Source organism: Diprion similis, chromosome 9, assembly GCF_021155765.1.
Source record: "Diprion similis isolate iyDipSimi1 chromosome 9, iyDipSimi1.1, whole genome shotgun sequence".
Classification (NCBI taxonomy): Eukaryota; Metazoa; Arthropoda; class Insecta; order Hymenoptera; family Diprionidae; genus Diprion; species Diprion similis.
In genome coordinates, this window is record NC_060113.1 from 3,001,761 (window position 1) to 3,023,425 (window position 21,665).

The window sequence follows — 21,665 nt, forward strand, 5'->3', positions numbered from 1 at the left end:
CTCTTAGTTTTCAATGTTCTACAACATGCATGAGTCCTAACGAAATCAGAGGGGGACACCAAACTGATGTTCCTTGTAAGTTCCGAATCATGTTTTAGTGACTATATCCTCTCATAAGAAAACCTTCTTAAAATGATTTCAGGTGGACCTGTACCACGGAGGGCCAAACACGTCTCAAAACATTTCGGGCATTTTCATCAAGAACGTGTTGCCAAACAGCCCAGCAGGAAGAACAGGAGACCTAAAGGTAATCGTCCGCTCGACTCTTTGACTGTAACTAACTTCATATCGATCATTTACCTTTAATTCAATCGGCAACGAGTCGCCTGTGGACGACATAATACATCGTACACATCCCACGGGGTATTTAATTGAAATTAACTAATGGCTTTGGAAACTTGCGGTTAATTAACCCCCGAAAATCGACCGCCTCGTTCAATAATTCTAGCTTCCCCGAACGCTGAATAATAGCTTCACCCGCTGATTATCTTTATCGTAATTAATCACTCGCAGACCAGCGTCACTTGATTATGTATCATTATTTTTTCTCTTCTCTTCAGACAGGAGATCGGATAATAGAAGTCGACGGAATTGATCTGAGAAACAGCACTCACGAAAGGGCTGTTCAAGCTATTCAAGCTGCTGGGAATCCCGTCTGTCTTCTCGTCCAGTCGCTTGTCCACTTGGTGAGTTGAAACAAAAAAAAAAAGAAACAAAAAAAAAGAAAACAGAAAACATTTTCAAGAACAATCTTAGAAAGATTCCCCTGCCATATCTGAGATGTCAAGGGTAAAACCCAGGTTGAACTGGCATGGAATGCCCCATATATATATATATATGTGATACAATTTCGCGAGGGTTTGATTGGAGCGGCAAGTATCACCTTATAACCTACATTCGACGCAATCACGGTGGCCGTTTTCACATCAGTAAAATTCGGCTCGATACAGTCTGAGAGACTAGTAATAACAATAACAACAACAACAATACTAATAATAATAATAATAGTACAGCCATTCGTAAATCCGGAGACAAAAAATGGAGAAAAATTAGAGGCGATATAATTTTGTGTCCGAAATATTATGTTTATTTATTTTTTTTTAGTTTCGAATTCTTCTTGTTCTTAGTCTCGTGTTAACGCGTAAATCAGGAATGCGAGGATCAGCGATTATAAGTGAATATGTTAAGTTATTCGCGATGTAGCTGGGCGTCGATAACGCGATACGGCGGTGGATTTGAATTGTTAATTGACATCGTTTATCCGTGACGAATTCATTCGGGTTTATCGTAGACGACGACGGCGTGTAGCTCCGAGGTGAAATAATACAGCGAGGTATAAATGTAGAGGAAAAAGGAAGGAGAGGTGCTAAAAAAAAAAAAACCTGCTTCAGTCTCATCGATTCAAAGTCGATACTGCCTCGGTTCTGACCTCGATAAATCGTAATTACCCCATTTCCTGAGCGATTAATACCGCCCGAAAATCTCGCTTGTGTTCTGCTTTAGCACTGGTAATTTATGGTTGTATTGTTCGACGGATAGTAATGAAAGACAATAACGATTCTCGATGTTTTTTTATATCGATATAGGTACATACCGTAGAACATCATTTTCTGGCATTAGAAACAATCGTTTTTCAAGGTGTCTAGTATTTGTGGAAATTATGGAATAAAGGAATTCTCAAGGAATTTAATATCCCCTGGAAAAAAGCTGGAGAAATATCACGGAATTTCATGTCGTATCTGGAATATAATAATTTTCATCCTGGGTTTATAAACATTTAGACATTGGGTGAGAAAACAAATTTTCCTTTCAATTTTCTGGCAATGGTCATGAACCAAGGCCTGATTTTTTGAAAATTTGCTCCTCATCGTGATCTTAACTTACCAAACTATGTTTTGAATTTTAAACTGTCGCGAACATTGATTGTTCGACGATCCTTTTCTTTCATTCTCAATATCGAATCAGGAGTTTTCAATCGCTAATCGTTTCGTCAAAAATAAGAAAAAAAAAGTAAATCCTAAACCTCAGAGAATACTTCAAGTTATCTAAAAATCCGAGCTAATAGTCGAGTTAAAATTTGACATTAGAATTTCATATGCGCAATAAATATCCCTCGAAAACAAATCCCAGCAATTAATGTTTACCCCATTCGTTCGACATTCGTTACTGACCAAATTTTTTTTTTTTCCACCGAGAGTAGAGAAAGGCGTCATGGGGGATGAGAGTCGCGTTGATGAATCGTTTAAAGTTGAAAAGGACGGATGGACGATGCGGGGTGATGAAGGGAGGGGTTATTCGATATTCCTAAATCGAGAATCGACCGAAAGTAGCCTCGCAACCTACAGCTGGGGGGGGGGGGAGGCATGGCATGGCATGGCATGGCGTGATCGCGATCAGGGGGCAGCAAGTGTCTAAAGGGTAGTCGTCGGGGGTGGGGAGGCGATACCGATTCTATACAGGTCAGTTAATACAAAGGGTGGCGATAGCGTCGAAACCGAAATGAACCGACGTAGCCATCGAATACATAATCTCTCCTCATACCCGCGAACGTATTATACACATGTGGATCGAATGGACGGTCAGCTGAGCAACCCGCGAGCCAACCATCGCATCGAGGCAGCTTCTGGCGATGAGTCGATATTGAGATCCATACGCGCGGCGGACTCGCGGGTTTATACACAATATATCTGGAAGAGAGCAGCGACGGCTGCAGCCACCCGGCCGGTCCGTCAGTTCGTCGGAACGTTCGCCCATCCATCCATCCATCCATTCGTCCGTCCATCCATCCATCCATCCATCCATCTATCCGCCGGTTCGTCATCTGCACTATAAACCACAGCGAGACACCCTTCTCTCCGTTTGCGTATAAGAGAGAGAGTTTGCCTCGCGGGGTTGTCATTCGATCGCTAGTCAAGGTTTTGGCGCCGCGATGAAAAGGCTGTTCGGACGGAAGCGCGTGTCCTTCCTAGACGTAGGTGATACTACCTTGTGATACTAGATTCCAAGTACACCACCCTCAAAGTGCTCTCCCCCCTCCCCCTCTCCCACTCTCCCCTTTCCGCTGTCACTTTCTACTTTCTACTTTGTACTACGGAGTGATACCCAGAGCCACGTATGCATGGTTATTATTTATTCCCTTTTCATCGATTTTTTCAACTTCGTTTACTTTCTTCTTCTTCTTCTTCTTCTTCTTCTTTTTGATAATATTTTTTCGTCGTTGGGTACCGGTTTTCGATCATTCTTCTTATCGTTGGTTGTTCTGTTTAATTATTAGTTTCGGTAGTTTTTTTTCTCGTCGAAAAAGTACATACAGTGAGTTTTGGCCACACGTTGTCTCGTTATAACTGTCACCGGTACTCACCAGGTGTCACTAATAGATCGATGTTCCCGCGGGCGAAGGATTTTTCTCACCTGTGGTAACCTGTCGCCTCCTGTGATTCGTTGGTAAAAAATTATTTCCGGTTTTCTATGGTGCCAGTTAATCAGTGTGAAATTCTTTCTTCCTTATTTTTTTTTTTTTTTCGTTTTGCAATCATTATACCTAATCTTTTTCTCTAATTATCATTAGATTTTAATTTGTGTCACAATTGAGTGAGAAAAAGTTTTCGATTTTTAATCGAAATTTCAAACACCTTTTATCCAATGTCAATACCGCGTGATGCGATTATTAATTTTTATTTCTCAGTGAATCTTTGAGGACGCATGAAAGTTTTCTAAAATTAATGACTGTGTGTCGAAATGACAGAAACTTCTACAACTTCGTTATAATAAGTGTTTTGCGAAGAGAATATAAAAAATCAACGAAAGTCCGTAAAAATGAGAAGGCAGTATCGTCTTGTTATGATTATTATTATATTATACAATCGCTTAAACGACTGAATCAATAATGAAAATTAACAAGATTAAAAGAACTTTTTTATCCAAGGTGAAATCAGTGCAACCTTTGAAAAAGTAATATTACTTATTACTTCGTATAAGGCCCAGCTCAAATTTTCCTTAATTTAAAAATACATTTTTCAATATCCTCTCGTATTTCTTCAAATTTTCAAACCTCCATCCGCTTCACACTACCTTCATGTATCGATCGATTAGTTACAGTTCTAAGTAAGAATTTGTTTAACTTAAATAGCGATCTATAGTAGATACGCGAATGAAAAAATTATACTCAATGCACATCCTGTTAAAAAATAAGAGAAGAAAAATTAGAAAACTGCGAAACAAATATTATCTAATGATATTAGACTCCGACCCGTATTTGATGGAATATTTACGCGACTATTTAGCTCTAAATTCAAATTCGCTGACTTAATCGCGTGACTAACAAGAAACACCATCTCGGATAGTTGATATCGGAGGCAATGGTTGAGGATTCTAATGTCCTTACACCCGGGGTGTATTCAAATGGCTGGAGGGGCTGGAAGCGAGGGCGAAATCAAAGTTTCGAGTTAATTAATCCGCTCAAAGATCCTGGAAAGTACCTGGTTTCGAAACACTCTATACCTACACGTAAATGGCAGTTTTGTGTGTGTATATATGTATATATACAACGTGGCTGTATACATTTTCCCTTCCGATTAGAATATCGGGTCGCGATACGTAAAAGCGAGACTCGACTGTTTAGAATTCCATCTAGAAACCGCGAGCTCGTCAGCTGGTATGAGCCACGTTAAGTAACCAAGTCCAGCTTTTCCTCTGCAACAAAGTTGCTCGTGAAGGAAGCTTAGCAATTATCAAACTCCTTAAAATTGAAAATTCTAAAAGCTGGATGACGGAAACGCCGGAAGTCGAAGAATTATTTTCACCGTCGATTATGCATAGATTAGAAAATAGGAATGATTAAACCATTTGCAAACGCTCATAAGCTATACAACACGTAACAAGTTTCATCTAATTTACTATCCTGGGAATCGGAAAAAAGAGTCTGGAGAGATGGATACACTGCTCGAAGTGATGCAACATGTGTTCCAGTTTAAATTATTTGGCCGATTGCCAGACCCACCGCCGAACGTATCGAAGTTCAAACGGTGGTTTGGGGATCAGAAACGACGCGGTTTACGGACGGACGATTATCCCCCGTAATTATTGTCAAACATGCGTCGACTCATATTCTAACTAACGATATCATAAGGGTGCTGACGAAACTTTCCGCGAAAAATTCGTCTCTTTAAAATCACGGTCAGATCCGAGATCAAGGCCTCCCCGAAACTGGAGTATAAAGTCTTTATCCCCCCGGGGGATAATAATCTCTGTAATATAATTTGAAACGTCCCGCTTCAGGATATACATATATAGTAAAAATCGGTTGACCTAGATACCTCCTCGTTTTCACAAGGTGTGTGTAACCCCCTGTCACTCCGAGTCTTAAAAGCCCTCCACACCAGGGTTGTAAACGCGTAAAGCGCAGAGCGAAAGCTCGCTGAAAGCTCTGGTTTTAGCCGCGAGGCAATAAGCGAGCGAATCACGTATAGAGAATTGAATGCACCGAAGGACCATTGGAGTCTGCACTGATATTATGCGCCTTGTAGAAGCCGATAAAAATTCTCGCGAGTGTGAGAGAGTGAGTGCAAATTGCATGATTAGTAAGGCTCTCGCTGCAAGGCTTCGAGCTTGAAAGCTTGAATTGGGCCGAAGTTTCGAAGTTTTGTGGCGAGAGACGACTGGACAGTGAGACTAGTATTTAAGCACGAAATGCGCCTCCCCTAAAGCCTGAAAATGTCTTTCTAGGCGCGTGAGGTAACGTCGGAGAGACTCTGACGTGACTCTGAAACAATTCGTTTGTCGCAGAGTCCCGACGACCATGAGAGAACCTCGTCGTCACGCGAGTCCGACGAAAACGCAACCGGACGTGGAATCAGGAGACAGGGCACCAGGGGACACGGAGCCATCGCTGGAGCCCCCTCGTCATCCTTTCGTCGCAAACCGTCGACGGCGTCTCCTGCCAGAGCAATCAGCCCGGAATTGATTCAGGTTAGACATGAATTTTTTGACATCCTTCATTCATTCTTTCTTTCTTCTTCTTCACTGTGTCTGTTATTTTTAACGGACGACGGATTAGCATTTCGAGGAAGTCTTATTTCGCGAGAGATTCGAGATCTTTTTCAAAATTCACAAGAGAGTATTAATCCTTGATTTTGTATCGAGTTTTCGATTTTTCAAAAAAATTATTCAACACCCTCTAGATATTACTCTGATCTAGATTTGAATTCCGGCCAAGTTTTAATCTCGTAACTTTGCCGATCTGCCGTTCTACACCAGCTTACGCCTAAAGCTTGACAAAGCAAGAGAGAAAAAAAAAATAAAATAAATGTAACGAAAAAAAAAACAGAAAAAACCGATTTCATTATAGCTATAAAATTCTCACTGCTGATGTTTCGCGATTATTTCCACGCTCCGAGTCTGTATCATCAATGATTTTCATCTATAATTCGGATCATTCGAGATCTAACAGCTCTATAAATTTTTATTTCGTCGACTATGTCTTAGAAAATAGAAAAAAAAACGTCAAGTATCTATTTACACTTGAATATATGTATAGTTAATCGAGTCAAAGTCTTTCTTATTTTTTTTTCTCTCTCAATTCACACCGTACAGCAGGAAAACAACATGCAAATTATTTTGCCACGGTGACCTAGATATCGCGTAGCTTGAGCTTGAAAATAGTATAATATATACGAAATTTCGTGGAACTTGTATAGAGGAAATGAATAAGCAAAAGAAAAAATGAAAACGAACAAGTCTAACCGACTATCATACGTATAACGTACATATTGACGTTAATTTTTTTTTTTTTTTTCCCCTCTTTTCTCTTATCATATTTCGAAGCATTGCATTCCTCGTGATTTCATTTTCCCCAATTTTTGTTGGAAAAGAAAAAGACCAAAGAAAAAAAAAATATCGGCTTCGCTGCTCGTGGTTACAGACGGATATAGAAACGCAAAATATGTTATTAAAAAGGGTGAAATCACCCCTCGAATTAACAGCCTGCAAAATTAAAAGACAGAGAAATGATTCAATTGGAAAATTCGTGTTGCTATCAGTTTAAAGTCTGAAACAAGACTTTGATTTTATAGTAATACTAATTGGTGTAGCAATTTTATTCCATTATGCGATATAATATGAAAGCTCTTTTATGCCTCTTGTCTATGACAACTACTAGATCATAAAGGGTGATTTCACCCTTTGTAACAATATTTTGCTACGTAGCGAGAGACGTTAAATTTTCAGTGCAAACGCATGTAAACCTATAAAATATACACACGAATATACATAAACACATAAACACACAGACACAGCCGCTCGGTCGCATTGAAAATCGCTTAATTACACTTGAAATGCCGGTTGCGTGCAGCTGCAAGCTACGTGCGGCGTTTGTATGTTCCTTTGTATTATCCGCTGCTGCAGTGAAGCAAGTGTTAAGCAGCAGTGGCGCAGAAGCTCGCGGAATTTGTTATTTGCAATTGAGTAGACCGCGTTGTAAATAAGAAGCGTTGCTTGAAGAAGCAGGCAAGTTCTTCGTGCCCACATCTAAGTCCCCGCAGTTGTATACGTGCCTACACACCTTATGTTCCGAGGCCATTGCCAACTAAAGGCGACGCTCGTCTTCAGTTAGCTCTTGTCTTTTGGACACGACTGATCGTCGCGTGTATTATCATATTTATCAGGTTGAAGAGAAAGAAATATAAAACGAAAAAATTAAAAATTTGCTCGACTTTTATGTGGTCCGTCGTGAAAAGTGAATATATAGGTCAAAATTTTATTATATATACGGAGTTGAAGTTAAGTTATCGACGACAGACGACAACCATGAAATGAATTTTTCGACGATTATGATAACATCGCGACGTCCAAACGGCAATGTCGTCATTGTTTACAATTTAACTAGACGTGTGTGTCTGTGTGTGTGTGTGTGTGTGTGTGTGTGTGTGAGTGAGTGTACAGTGGTGGACTACCTCGTTAATTTCAGCTACAGCCTGTTAATAAGTGGGCGTAGATAGAATCCAAAGACGGTATGCCATCGGCGATAAACATTCTTCGACGTCTTGTCAGCTGCAAGAGTGTCGATATTGAATTAAGAAGAGGAACGATAACAGCGGGAGAGAGAAAAAAAAATGAATTTCCAGAAGCCGAGTTCACGCTGATCGGGAAATCGGCTGGCTCTTCGAATATCCGGTGACGATTTCAACGCAAATGGTCAAATTAGGATCGAAGATGTATCTTTACGTCGTCCGCGCCGTCTGCAAGTGGAAAAATAAAGCGTTCAAACATCGAAAAGCGATAATAAGTATACTTATAAGCGATATGACTCGATTACAATTACGTGGATGACAAGATGACGAACGCAATAATCATTTTCAATCCATTTTTACACTCTGTATTTATTCCATTTTTTGTACAGGAAGGGATCGAAGATGAGGCGAGACAGGGAACCAGCAGATCTGACTTCCGGCGTCAGTCCACCAAGAATGACCAGGACGCAGCTGGACCAAGTAGAAGGTAATTCTGGTGAAAACTTTGCCCTTTTAAGACTAGAAATTGTGTCGGTGAGAATTTTGGGTGGAAATTTTTATTTCTGCGAGTGGAGAAAATTAAAATTAAATACTATTTTTCAATTTTGATATACGCAAATGATCAATACGAAAATTATACAATATTGATATGAAAATTTGGAAATTTCCGAATCTATGTGTGAGAGGGTGAGGCGAAGTGGGCCCCTTAAGAAAATAATACCTGAAATCAGAATAAAATGTTTACTTTTCATAACAACAATTATATTAAATTATTATCTAGCTTTCTCGAGAGAAAAAGAAATCATAAATTCAAATTCAGAAAACTATTTGGCTTTGACTAGTTGAGAGTAAAGCGCAACTTGAAACCTTTCGCGTTACGAGCTGTGCAATTACTCGAGTTAATGATTTCCGAATAATTCATATTTAATAAAAAGTTTAGATGGTTAATTTTATCCCGTGTTATTTAAAAAAATTTAAGGTGCCCACTTTACCCCCCCCCCCCCCCCCCCCCCCCCCCGCCCCTCCCCCTTTCCCATGGACAACTACATATAATGTCCTTCTCTTCTGTTTTACGATCTTTTATTTTCACAATACAGATCGTCGCGCTATAAGTGACCATAATTTTACCGACTGCTGAACATAATTTTCATCCGAATTGCCAGGCAGCGTGTCGTTAATGTATGTAAATTCGCTGTCTCGGTAAGAAATATGCCTGAACTAATACGCCATACAACTATAATCGATCATTCTAAACGTATGTTGATTTTTATTCTTGCAAACGGATTTTTCTTTAACATTTGCTTTTGGCACGAGTCGTGGATTATCTGTGATTTTTATTTTTTCAACTTTTCGTCGAAAGAAAAGGGTCAAATTTTTGCCAATTTTACTTTATTTTTGTAACAATTTTATAAAATCTGATCCAAATGTCATGTAATTTTGATGCGAGTATTTATGATTTTTTTTTTTTTTGGTTTTTTAATATTGCCAAATTTTTCCGGCTGTAATGAGTTTTTGGTTGAAATTTTGTCAAATCCGTTCAAGGCCTGTGAAATGAAGAAATCTTTGAAACGGAATTTGGGAATAAGAAAAAAATGGAGACAAGTAGAAAAGACACTTGTTTCTCTGTACAGCTTGCATATAACGGTATCTGTAATTTATAACGTTACAAGCAACACCATCGGCCTGTTCTTCTTGGCTACTTGCCAAATTGTGACACGAGTAAACGCCTTCCGTTCTTAAATACCTATTTAATTACATTGCAAGATATGTACGTACAACACCAGCTGACGTGGCGAGTGCATAAGTCATGTCGTCGATTGATCAAACGCGAGGGTAATTAAACTCGATTACCGACGATTGCAAATTGTTGTTTTTCCATCGGCAATACCGGACTGTTGCCCAGGGTTGCAAAATCTTATCAATATACAGGGTGAGTCAATTGAAACGGCGAGAATGGGAGGAGCTTAGTTGATGAATCAGCCCGCATCCCTCAGCCAATCTGGAGTGAGTCGATTGGAACTTCGAGAGTTGGAGGAGCTCGATTGCGTTGGTAAAAGAAAGGTTCGAAGTCTGCATGTAGGTAACCACTGTCAATGAGAAACAATAATGAAGATGTGACAACAAAGGAAAGACGACGTCACGAAATGTCACCAATTGGCTTCGTCTTGTCTCGTTGTCATCCCTCACTCGTTGTCATGTCGTGACTTTATTTCTCATTGCCACTGAATACCTGTACGTGGACTTCGAACCTTACTTTGACATCAACGCAACCGAGTTCCTTCCACTCTCGAAGTTTCAATCTACTCACTCCAGATTGGCTGAGGGATGCAGCCTGATTCATCAACTAAGCTCCTCCCGTTCTCAGCGTTTCAATTGACTCACCCTGTGTATACCGATTCATGCAGTGATGACGTTTATTTAAAATGTATTTAATGTAATGTTGAAATGAAATAGTCAATTTATAGTAGGTATACTACACTTTCAGTTAAATATTGAGTTTTTGGGTGAAACTAATTCTTGGAATCAGGTTCGTTTTGCAGCCACTGAAAATCGCGTGCTTTACTATAAATAGCATAAACTGACCGCGTGGAATGAAACGATCGTTGAAACAGACGGGACGATTTAGGGGATGAAATGAAAATTAGCCTGATTCTCCAAAGAGCCGGACGTATTTAGCGTAATGAAAATTAAGCTGCCCGTCTTGTATCGATTCATATAGGATCTTTCGAGCAACTCGAGAATCTTCGATAATTTTCTCTCGATACTGATCGTTACGTGATTGTATTAGACAAGATATTATGGGAAACTGTAAGACGCTGCACTCCGGATCACACGTTAATAAAACCAATTTGCTCGATGTGTTGCCAGATCCTCCATGAAACAGTCCCTCAGGAAGAAGGCACCCTCGCCACCGAAGGGTGCCGGTATCCTTCGAGAGGTCAGCGAAGAGGGTGAAGACCAGCCTGCGCAGCAGCCCAAAAGCGAAGGATCCAGGCCGAAGTATTCCTCGGATGAAAGTTCGGACGAAGAGGACACTCGAGACTTAGAGGGGAACGTCTACACGAAGGCGGGGATCGAGGTGAGTGATGCCAACTTGGGAACTTTCTTACAAGTTCAACTTTGGGGAAGGGATTTAATATTATACGGAAAGGGAGAGGGGGGAAATAATTAATAGTTTTTATTTGTTTATTTGTTTATTTATCGCGAACACCAAGGGACGATGACCTTATTACGTTGAATCTTTTGGTTTTCAGATATCCAGGAAGAGCGCTGGAAACGTGAAAAGAACGAAGGAGGAAATCGAGGCCGATCCAGAACCGGAAGACGAGTTTGGCTACACCTCGAGTGAGTCGCATGCTTTTTATTTATTGACGAAACTATGATCGAATGATTAAATTCAGGAGGGATTAACTTTAGAAAAAAATACGGTTTTCACGAATATTGGAAAAATTTTTCAAGTATCGGAAATCTAGTCTGCCCAAGAATTCTACGAGGCTAATATAAGACATGGTGAAAATTCAATCCCATTGAAATTCACGTCTTGAATTCAACCTCGTTCCAACGAATTTCGTTATAAATCTCAGGTACATCCATTAGGGATGAAAATACTTTACAAACTGGGGAATAACAGTGAGGGGAAGAAGCCATTGACGTATTCCGAATTTACCTTGAAAATATTATGATTCTATGATAAAAGTCTACGTGCTTTCCACTTTATATAACCGATATACACGCGATAAGTTTTCATTTGAGAATAATAAGCGACCGGCAAGAAAGTCCCAAACATTTTTCCCGACACATTTTATACAAGTTTCCTTATCGAAAAATCTTTACGTTACAATGCAAGCGAATCGCAGGGGGTGGTTTCAGGTTCACTAACGTGTTTGTATATACGATGTCAGAGTGAGTTTTGAGAGCCTGGTGGATAAAGACAGGAGATATCCTTCTGCCTAACTTTTTTCCCCCATTTCTTGGAAGATTTATATCAACCAACCGAGATCCGGACTTTCCGGGTTGTATTAGCCCTTGTTTTATGATTCGTACACACGCAATGTACGTATATATTATATACATTAGGGTAGCGCAAAACAACCGACTATTTTTTTTTTTTTCAGTAGCGTGTGAAAAAATGTTAGTTTTTGATGTTTTAAGAGCCCACTCCATAGGACAGCTCGAAAAAAAATTTTAAGAGGTCGCTCCAAATTTTTTAAAATGTCAAAAATCGTCAAAAAATTAAATTAAAAAAATTGTATTTGCAGTATTTTGTTTGATTTTTAATTCATGTCGTGGTGTATTGTTATCGATTCTTTCTTACTAAATTGTAGAAAAAAAATTTATGAAATTTTAATATGAATATTAAAAGGCCGCTCGAAAAAATCTAAACAAATGCACCAAAAAATTGAAAAAAAATTATGAGCGACCTTACAAAATTCAAATTTTGAACTGAAACTTTCGGAAACTTCTTTTTTTTCTATAAAATTATACCGTAACGCGAAAAAAAATCGATTTTTGACGATTTCTGACGTTTTAAAAAATGCGGAGCGACCACTTAAAAATTTTTTCTTTGAACTGTCCTTTGAAGTGGGCTCTTAAAACATCAAAAACTAACATTTTGTCGCACGAGACTAAAAAAAAAAAAAAAATAGTCGGTTTTTTTGCGCCACCCTAATATACATATAGCGAACAAAAGTTGCGGATGAAACTTGTTATAATGTCGACCGCTTCTCCTTGCCCGGAACGTACCATATGGATTACCATCATCTCCGCTCAATCCTCAAGGAACGGTGAATAAGATAAATATTCTGCTACTTCTTTCTTGCCTTTTTTACATTTGTAATACGAAATACTGGCTTCCATCCTAAAGCGAAATCCCGTCAAAATCTTCTTTCTGCAATTGTCTGAGGTGAAAGAATCGTCCTCGTTTCATCGGAACATTTAAAGAAAAGTGAATGTTCAAGAAAAATGTACGATTAAAGTTAATCCGATTGAATTAAATTCAAAATAAGCCCCTGATTACACGCGAGAAATTTTAAACTTCCAACTTTTCGTATAACTTATATATCAATTAACTGAAATCACATGACAGAACTTATCACTGCTTACCATAAGTACAACTAACGTATTTTTTTTTTTTTTTTGTTGACTCACCAATTTGCAAAGATTTCATACATGTGTTCAGTAAACATTTGATCAACTATAATCTACGTTTGGCGTTGTAAATATTGTAAGATAAATTTTACAGTCGCCTTAAAGCTATTTCAGCGATTGAAAAGCACCGGTTAAAGTCTGCAATGATCACTTTTTCGCATTGTTGTTTTGATCAGTTTCAGCGATAGCTGTAATAATAATAATAATAATAATAATAAACATCGATCGCATCTTAGAAACTTTGGTTTATTATAATGTTCGCGTATATAAAGTTTCTCCAGGCAAAAATATGCATCGTTAAATCCTTTACAAAGACTGTTATTATTATTATACAATATACACGAAATTTTCAGTCTCAATCTATCAGAAATCATGTGATTCGTTTTTATCGGAATTGCTCAATCGCCTTTTGGTGAAGTAGACGCAGACGCGACGATTATCTATAAGCTACCTGTATTACCCTGCAGCAGAATTTGTTTGCTCACGTAAAAATATATTGACGGGTTCTTCCCACGTTGATACTGATAAAAAGAAAGAAAAAAAGAAAGAAAGAAAAGAACAGAAGAAACGAAGTCGATAGGGGGGTAAAAAAGAAAGAAACAGCTTCATTCGCCAACGTCATAACGAAATTCTTTCTCCGGTTAGACATCTGAGAAAATATTCGTACTCTGCACGTATATATATATATATATATATATATGTATGTATGTATAATACATATATTATGTATATCGTACATATCTTTCATAATGAATTGGTGGGAAATTTTTTATCCATCATAATATATTGTTTGTGTCATTACGTAATAAAGAAGAAGATTAAGAAGGTGGAGAGACAACGATGTTCAAAGCTTGCACAGTAAAGTAGTAGGTACCAAAGAAAAACTAAGAAGCGGAAGTACGAAATTGGTGTGAAAGGAAACTGAAGGCTCTAGTAGAACTGTACAACTGGAATGCATAAATATTTTCACTGAAACGAATTCCACGATCGTGCTGCTCGCTAAACTCCGTTTCGCTTAGAGTCTTCTTCATCTTCATCTTCATCTTCATCTTCTTTTATTTCTTGTCCTTTCTCTTTACACCGTGTAAAAAAAGAAGCAAGCAACTGTTATTCTATCTCTTCGTTTACGCCTCGGTACATATCGGAGCTTCTGTACGGAGCGAGTCCTCGAAAAGCTGCCGAGTTTTAAAGCCGAGTGACTCTCGTCTCGTCTCAGCTTGTCAAGATTTCTCAAAACATTACGAAACTCCCTCGGCTTTCTTTTTCATTTTCTTTTTACTTGTTTACTTTGATCTCTCTTTATACTTCTTCTCTCTACACAGTTTCCGTTTCTGTTTACAATGTGTGCACAGTGTATTATTCAAACCTCTCCTTCAACTTTGGTGGTGGAAAAATTTTAGGCCACCGCTTTATCCTCCCCCCCCCCCCCCCCCTCCTCCTCCACCCCCTCCCCGTTGAGATTTGCATCTCGGTCAAATTTCCGTTTGATCACTCGACGTACGTGTTCTAGACGAAATTGAGAGAGGTCTGAGAGAGAAAGAGAGAGATTGCGAGAGAGAGAGAGAGAGAGAGGGAGAGATTGTGGCGTTTCATGCAGCCTCCGCTCGCTGGATCATTACCATAATGACCGTACCCTCATTTCCTAGGAGTCATTAGAGATTGTCTATCGTTTAATCGTAAGTTTTGTTCGGCGATCTAGTCGAGATCAATTGCGCAGCTCTCTAAGCTATGGGTTACGAAATTTATCGACGTGTCGTGTCGGTGGCTCGTAAAAATGTGAAAGGGAGACGGACAGTGAGACAGAGAGAGAGAGAGAGTAGGATGGAATCGCAATGAAAAATGTGGATGATTTTTGCCGCATACCTGCATCTTGTGAATCCAATATGAAAGAAAAAATCCAACGACAATAACTTTTGCACTGCGTGGAGCAAAAGCGCGATATGCTTTTTGCGGTTTTTTACAGTTTTTCACTGAAACACACTCAGCGCTGGGATGCGAAGCAACTTTTTTTCGAAACTCTGTTTTAACGATGAAAAGGATACGAAGCTTTAGTTACGCAACTATATGTACATAGTATTATTCTACGCTTTTAAATGGCGAGCCGTTTCGTATGAATCTAGCCTGGCTCATCGTGCATTTTTAGCATACCGAGAAAGCAATTTTTTTTTTTTTTATTCTTTTTCTTCTTACTCTTTCACAAACATTTCCCGTGAATAAACGATTCTCTTGACGAGTGGAGGGAGGGAAAAATTAGAATTACGGATTGATGGAAACACCACAATATCGAATTTTCAAAGATGTGAAAACTCGATTTGTAAAGTTATTAAAATTTAGAAAGTTTGAATAAAGAAAATTAATAATATGGAAAGTCGAAGTACAGAAAGGTCAAAAGGTAAAAGGGCAAAATTTAAAATCTGTTAAGGATTTTCTATTAACGAGAGAAATTCCGAAGATTCTATATTTTGATATTCTACATCCTAACCTTTTTTTTTGCTTCTCCATTTTTAAATTCTGTAAGTTTTCGCTTTTTAAGTAATTCAATATCGCGGTGCTTATATTTTTTGACTTTTCTATATTTTCACTCCCACCCCTTTTGACGGTTTTAACAATCGATCAAACGTAGATGATCGTTAAATATGTCCTCAAAATCGCATATTTTCTCATAAAAATTGCTATAAATTATTTTACCACGGATATTTGCTCGAATTACATCGTTTCGTACGTCGAATCGAAAGAGGAAAGAAAAATACTTGAACCCCTTTATCCTTTGTAAGATCGTTTTGTGATCGAGATGAATAACGGTGTTCCATTTGCATAGATAAACATATTTATAGACGAATGCACGTATCCTTCAAGATTTCAGTGCCTCGTGGGAATCCCGAATTTTGCAAATTCAACTTTGCACACATACATATTTTACGTAAATACGCGTACAGTATTTGCGAAAGGTTTCGATATGGATCCGGACTCAAATATAAACTGTCCAAACAAAATTCCCGCGATGTTTAATATTTGCTTTGCATTATATCTTTCATCCTCATCTCTTTGACCTTATACTTTTTCTAATCCTGTTTTATTCTTCTGTTTGAAATTGTCTCGAACAATCCGTAATTCAACATTACGTAGGCGCGAAGTGAGAACACGTGAATCTATGATGTAAGTAAATTTAGACGATTCCGTCACGGTTGTTTATTCGCAAACTGTAAGGGACGAGGAGATGAATTTGCACAATATAAATCGGTTCACTGTATGTATGAAAAAAATAGATGCGTGCGTAAATTTGAAGTGTATTCATATAACACATGTTCCGCGATGAAGTGGGACAACTTTTCTTTAAAATTTCTTCGAAAATTTACTCAAAGCCTCCCATATTACAGCGAATCTTATTTTTGGTACTGACATTTCGTTCCAGATTCGACTGTACGCGTATTATTTTTCACGCCCGGCAAAAACGATTCGGCGCAAAACCTGGCTCCGAATTTTACGTTTACCTCAAGAGGTAAAGAATCCCGATAACGAATCGCGGATAAAAGTAAGATTTCCATCGTTTATAAGATAAATTAAAATCGTTGTGTAGAATCATTATATTACAGATTTTTGCGATTAAACTGCGGAGGAGAAAAAAAAATCTCTCTCTGTTATGCATTAGGTAATACGTGCGTGAAAGAAAACGATTTTATCTTGTAAACGATCTCTGAGAACGTTGATACAGCGTGATTAGACAAACTGAAGAAAAAGAGTAAAGAAAGGAAGAAAAATTAAGACACCACAAAAAGAACTGCAGATATAAATGAGATACTTACAATGAATCGTGAGATCGTTTGGAATGAAAATGCTACGGTGACTCGAAAAGTATCGGAATATTGTCCGACTACCATTATACACCTATACATGTATATGGGTCATTCCACGCCAAATCGGATGATTTTAAAAATTTTCATTTTTGATTTCCTCAATTTTTTGATATTTTCTAGTCCCCTCAAAAGAGTCCATCTGGTAAATTTTGAGATTTTTTTGATTACTGGTTAAAAAAATATCAAATTTAAAAAAAAATCGAAGGACACACTCACTTACGAATATTTTTGTTATATTTTTTTTCCGTAAAGGCCATCTCAGAAAAAAGAGTCTCAAAAAGAAAAAAAAATTCAATTCGGACCATTATCAAGAAAGTTATGAACAAAAAACAAAAAAAAGAGCGAGTTTTTTTTTTTTTTTTTTTTTGAAAATTTGATATTTTTTTTAACAAGTAATCAAAAAAATCTCGACATTTACCAGAAAGGCTCTTTTGAAGGGTACTAAAAAATATCAAAAAATTGAGAAAATCAAAATTCTTCAAACCGTTTGTTTTGGCCGGGAACGTCCCATTTATATATATATACACACTATATGTGTCTAATATTGAGACAGTCGTGTTGAGTAACGAGTCGTTGAACGACTGTGTCGACAGGTTTTGCCAAACAATAAAAATAACCGTAAGTCTCTCCCGTCCTCTTTCATTGTCATCTGTCTTCTGAAACAATTATACATTTGTCTCTCGATCGATGAAGTTCATTTCACCTCTATAAGCCGAAATCTTGATCAATTTCAACCGACCACCGATCTCGAATATCTCTAATCAGTTTTGCAAATGAGGCTCGTCCTCAATTTTTTTTTAAGGTGAGGGGGGGTTAAAAATATGACCTTAAATTTCGGTACTTTTGTATTCTATTTCTGGTACTTCCGGCTTAACAAGGTTTCACAACTTTTTTCTTTCTTTGTCTTGGATTTCCGATATTTTTATGTTCGAGATTCCGATCATTCTGATTTCCGGTTTTTCTGACCTTTCACCCCTACTGAATGCATCATCGACCGGGTGGAACTCTACGTCATCGACAAAACGACAAGGCGAACCTTCGCCGTGTCATCCGCTCCAGGATTTGGTTAGTCGACATCTCTAGCAGGCCTTCGGGGTTGAATATTCATGCGTTATCTCATACCTGCGATGCAAAACCAACCCCTGTAAATTCAGCTCTGCATAACCACCGAACTTGTACACCGCACAACGTGTCTAGAAATTCGCCTGCCGATTTCTAATGCCATCCTTCGTCGAATATATATATATATATGGTGCGTTAATTTATTTGAATTTTATTTATTATTATACGTGTGTGACGAACGAAGATTTGGCAACGTTTATTAGACAATAATTAATTAAAGTACGAAATTCTACTCAATTTGATTAACGTACGAATCCTTTTGATTTGGGTAGAATTTGGTGATCGAGTTTATGTCGGGAATAACAAGGATCTTTCCTGCTAATTTTCAATCCTGTGTTACACAGGATAATATGGGCGCGTGTTGGGCGTACAAATACCATCGGTCACCCAGTATGTGTTCTCACGTGCTTTTGACGGGTGAGAATTTATCTGAACCCTGATAGTCGATATGTGTGAACTGGACGTTTCGGCAAATCTGAAAAAACGCGTTTGCGCTGGCGGTTATTTTTGGATTAAGGGATCTACCGAACTGACGAGCAAAAAAAAATGGTTTTTTCAGGAATATTTTTAATAAGTTTTAACTGTAAATATTGATATAGCGTTTTCTAGGCTTAATAAATACACTCTCGAATTACATAAAATAAAATTTTGTTATTGATTTTAATCACTTTTCATACACGAAAATCGTAGTTGAAAATCAGTCTGGATGATTTCTCGGAGATGGTTAACCTGAAACGAAAAAGTCGAACGGTTTTAGATTCTGAATATTAATGGCCTTGGAATGAATCATACGTTTTTTGATATTTGTAAAATTAACAAAATGGCGTGCATTTTTCGAAAAATTTGAAAAAGACCGCGTATTTTTGCTGTTTTTTTGCAAATAAAATATAGCTAAGATGAAAATTTTCAGACTGATTTTCAACTACGATTTTTGTGTGTAAAAAGTGATTAAAATCGATAGAAATTTTTGTTTTATATAATTCAAAAGTGGATTTATTCAGCCTAACAAAGCGTGAATCAATATTTACAGTTGAAACTCATTAAAAATATTCCTGAAAAAACCCTTTTTTTTTCTCGTCACCCCTTAAACTCGTCGTTTCGGTAGTGACTAAAAAATCGAAAAAAATGTGCAATCATATGCAAATTTATTGTCCAAACACTGTAAACACCGATTTTTTAATATTACGTATTTCCAACACATACATAATTATTTATTTGGCTTGAACGAATGCAATCTGAGTCAATTTTGAATAGAATTTAGAATCTAATACGTGTCTGGATTATCGTAGTCACTTTTGCGATTCTTCGCTTAATGTACGTCTTCATAAATACATAAATTTGATTAGCGTTTTATTACGAAAACGTCCGTTTTCATAAACGTCTCAAAGTTGAATAGACTGTTAATTTCGTGCTCGAGCTCGCACGAATTTCGTTAAATTCTCAAAACTTGCTATATATATTTGTTACAGCACACGCGCTAAAAATTTATTCACATTACGCTCGAGCTTTTCCTCAAACCGAAACGTGTGGCTTTTCGTAAAAAGTGATTCCTGTTTAAACCGAAAACTCGTTTCCGCCCAAATGAATTTTTTCATCTGCCAAAACCAAGCATTTGCATAATAATAACAATAACAATAATAATAATAATAATCACAACGATTGCTGCAGGTGAAAAAGAAACTTAGGAAAAATTTCGCAATAGCGTTTCAGTTCATAAATACATATCTAATAACGAAGAGGGACGAGATTGCTGTAGAAAAAAAAAAAAATAATAACAATGACGACTGAAACAATTCCGCAAAATTAGGGCAGGAAGTCGGTAAAAAAGAATTCTATCTTCGAGGCGAGAATATGAGTCGAGCAAAAAGGGAGGAAAAAAATTGGCGTTCAAGAGTCCATCGGTTCCCTCGTCGAGCCGATGCTCCGCTCCGGCTTATGGTATATTCCAACGCGTGTAAACTGCATGGTGGTGGTGACAAATTGCCAGGCGAAACGCGAGATTAACGCTTCGGAGTCAGAAGGCGTTTTGCCATTCCCGCAAATTCCCAGCGAAGCTGAAGTGCCGAAACAAGACACGGCGTGAAGACGAGCCATCCACCGTGTCAGGGTCGTAGACGTCGGTCTGAAATTGTCGCGGAAAAGGGGGAGAAAATTCACCCCTTAATACAGGGAATAAAAAAAAAATGAGAAATAAATTGAAGGAGCGATCGAATTTTATCGGGGAATAAATTAAACACTTTATGCAATTCGAGTGCTTCTTTCTTTCCTTCCTACTCGAAACGGGGGGGGGGGGGGCAGGGGGGGAGAAAAAAACTGAGGAAATTACACGAAATTATTAAATTCCAACTCGGACGCGATTCGGTGAATAATCAACGAAGTTTCGTTGAACCCCTGTTGCAGACGTGTACATACCTCGAGTCATTAGACGCATTGTACTCGAGACTAATTTCCACCAATCAGCTGTCCGTAGATCGTACAATACGTGCGCAGCTTCGTACTGATTACCTAATTAACAGCCGGCGGCCATTTGCTCGTTGTGCACTTGCTATCACAGATGGGGAATATTTTTTAAGGGGACGTCTTCGGTTAGGAGGTTGGATATAAACGATTTTATATATATTTTAACGAATTTCAGGATATCTAAAGGCTTTCGATGTTGTCTACGTGTTTTAATGATATTTCATACAATTGATAGTAATGTCGAAATTTGCAGAGACTGCAACTGTTTAGTCAATTTTTACTCGATTCTGCAGCGTGTGAAGTAATAAATTCGAGGTGCGTGGTATTCGTTAACCGTTAATGTATAGCTTCGGTTTGTAAATACAGCTCGTATTATACATATATTTATATACGGTGGCTCGCAGGTCTTGTTGAGGTCGAAATTACCCTGGCATATATAGCGTAAGTAAAATATCGAGCATTTTACTGCCAACCAGAAACTGACCAGCCGTCATGCTGGACGTTATATGCGTGGTTTATAATGTCACGGATTCACCCTGAATCAGTTATTACTTACAGACTGTTAGATCAGCTTTTTTTTTTTTTTGGTCGAGGTGGATAATCTTGACGATTTTTCGCGGGAGGAATTAACTCGCGTATTATAAAATCCGATTTTCAAACTGGATGAAAGAACTTTATTTCTGGTAATTATAAAGGCCCGAGGTTTCATTAGCCGAGGTTTATTAGTGGAATTTGTTAGCTTGTGGCCAGTTTGGCGGTTAATATTGGCCGGATGTTGAATAAAAATTATCCAAAGCGAAAAAAGGAAAACAGAAAAGTAAAAAGTAAAAGTCTTGGGGCCTGTTATCGAGCTAAGCGTTGGGCGTTACGAGGGCGGAGGATACACGCCTATACCTATACACAAGGGTTTTAATTTATAGCCGAAATATTAGACGCGTTGCGTTGTGCGAAATGAAAATGAGAGAGCGAGTTTTGCAAGAAGTACGTAAAAGTGAACCCATAAATATTACAGCAAAAGAGAAGCCAGGTCTTCGGGCAAAGCGTTCTCGCATCACTTGTGCGGTATATTATAATA

At 38.1% G+C, this 21,665-nt stretch overlaps 1 protein-coding gene across 4 annotated transcripts in view; it reads left to right on the plus strand.

Annotated features, from left to right (window-relative positions):
- Positions 1 to 21,665, plus strand: part of LOC124410699 — a 161,426-nt gene that overhangs the window by 100,620 nt on the left and 39,141 nt on the right. For all 4 annotated transcript variants that reach the window (XM_046889280.1, XM_046889279.1, XM_046889282.1 and 1 more), the window contains 6 exons: positions 143 to 247; positions 561 to 686; positions 5,785 to 5,967; positions 8,396 to 8,493; positions 10,875 to 11,085; positions 11,261 to 11,351. In XM_046889280.1, coding sequence (XP_046745236.1) covers positions 143 to 247; positions 561 to 686; positions 5,785 to 5,967; positions 8,396 to 8,493; positions 10,875 to 11,085; positions 11,261 to 11,351 — 814 coding nt within the window. The remainder of the gene's footprint in view (positions 1 to 142; positions 248 to 560; positions 687 to 5,784; positions 5,968 to 8,395; positions 8,494 to 10,874; positions 11,086 to 11,260; positions 11,352 to 21,665) is intronic.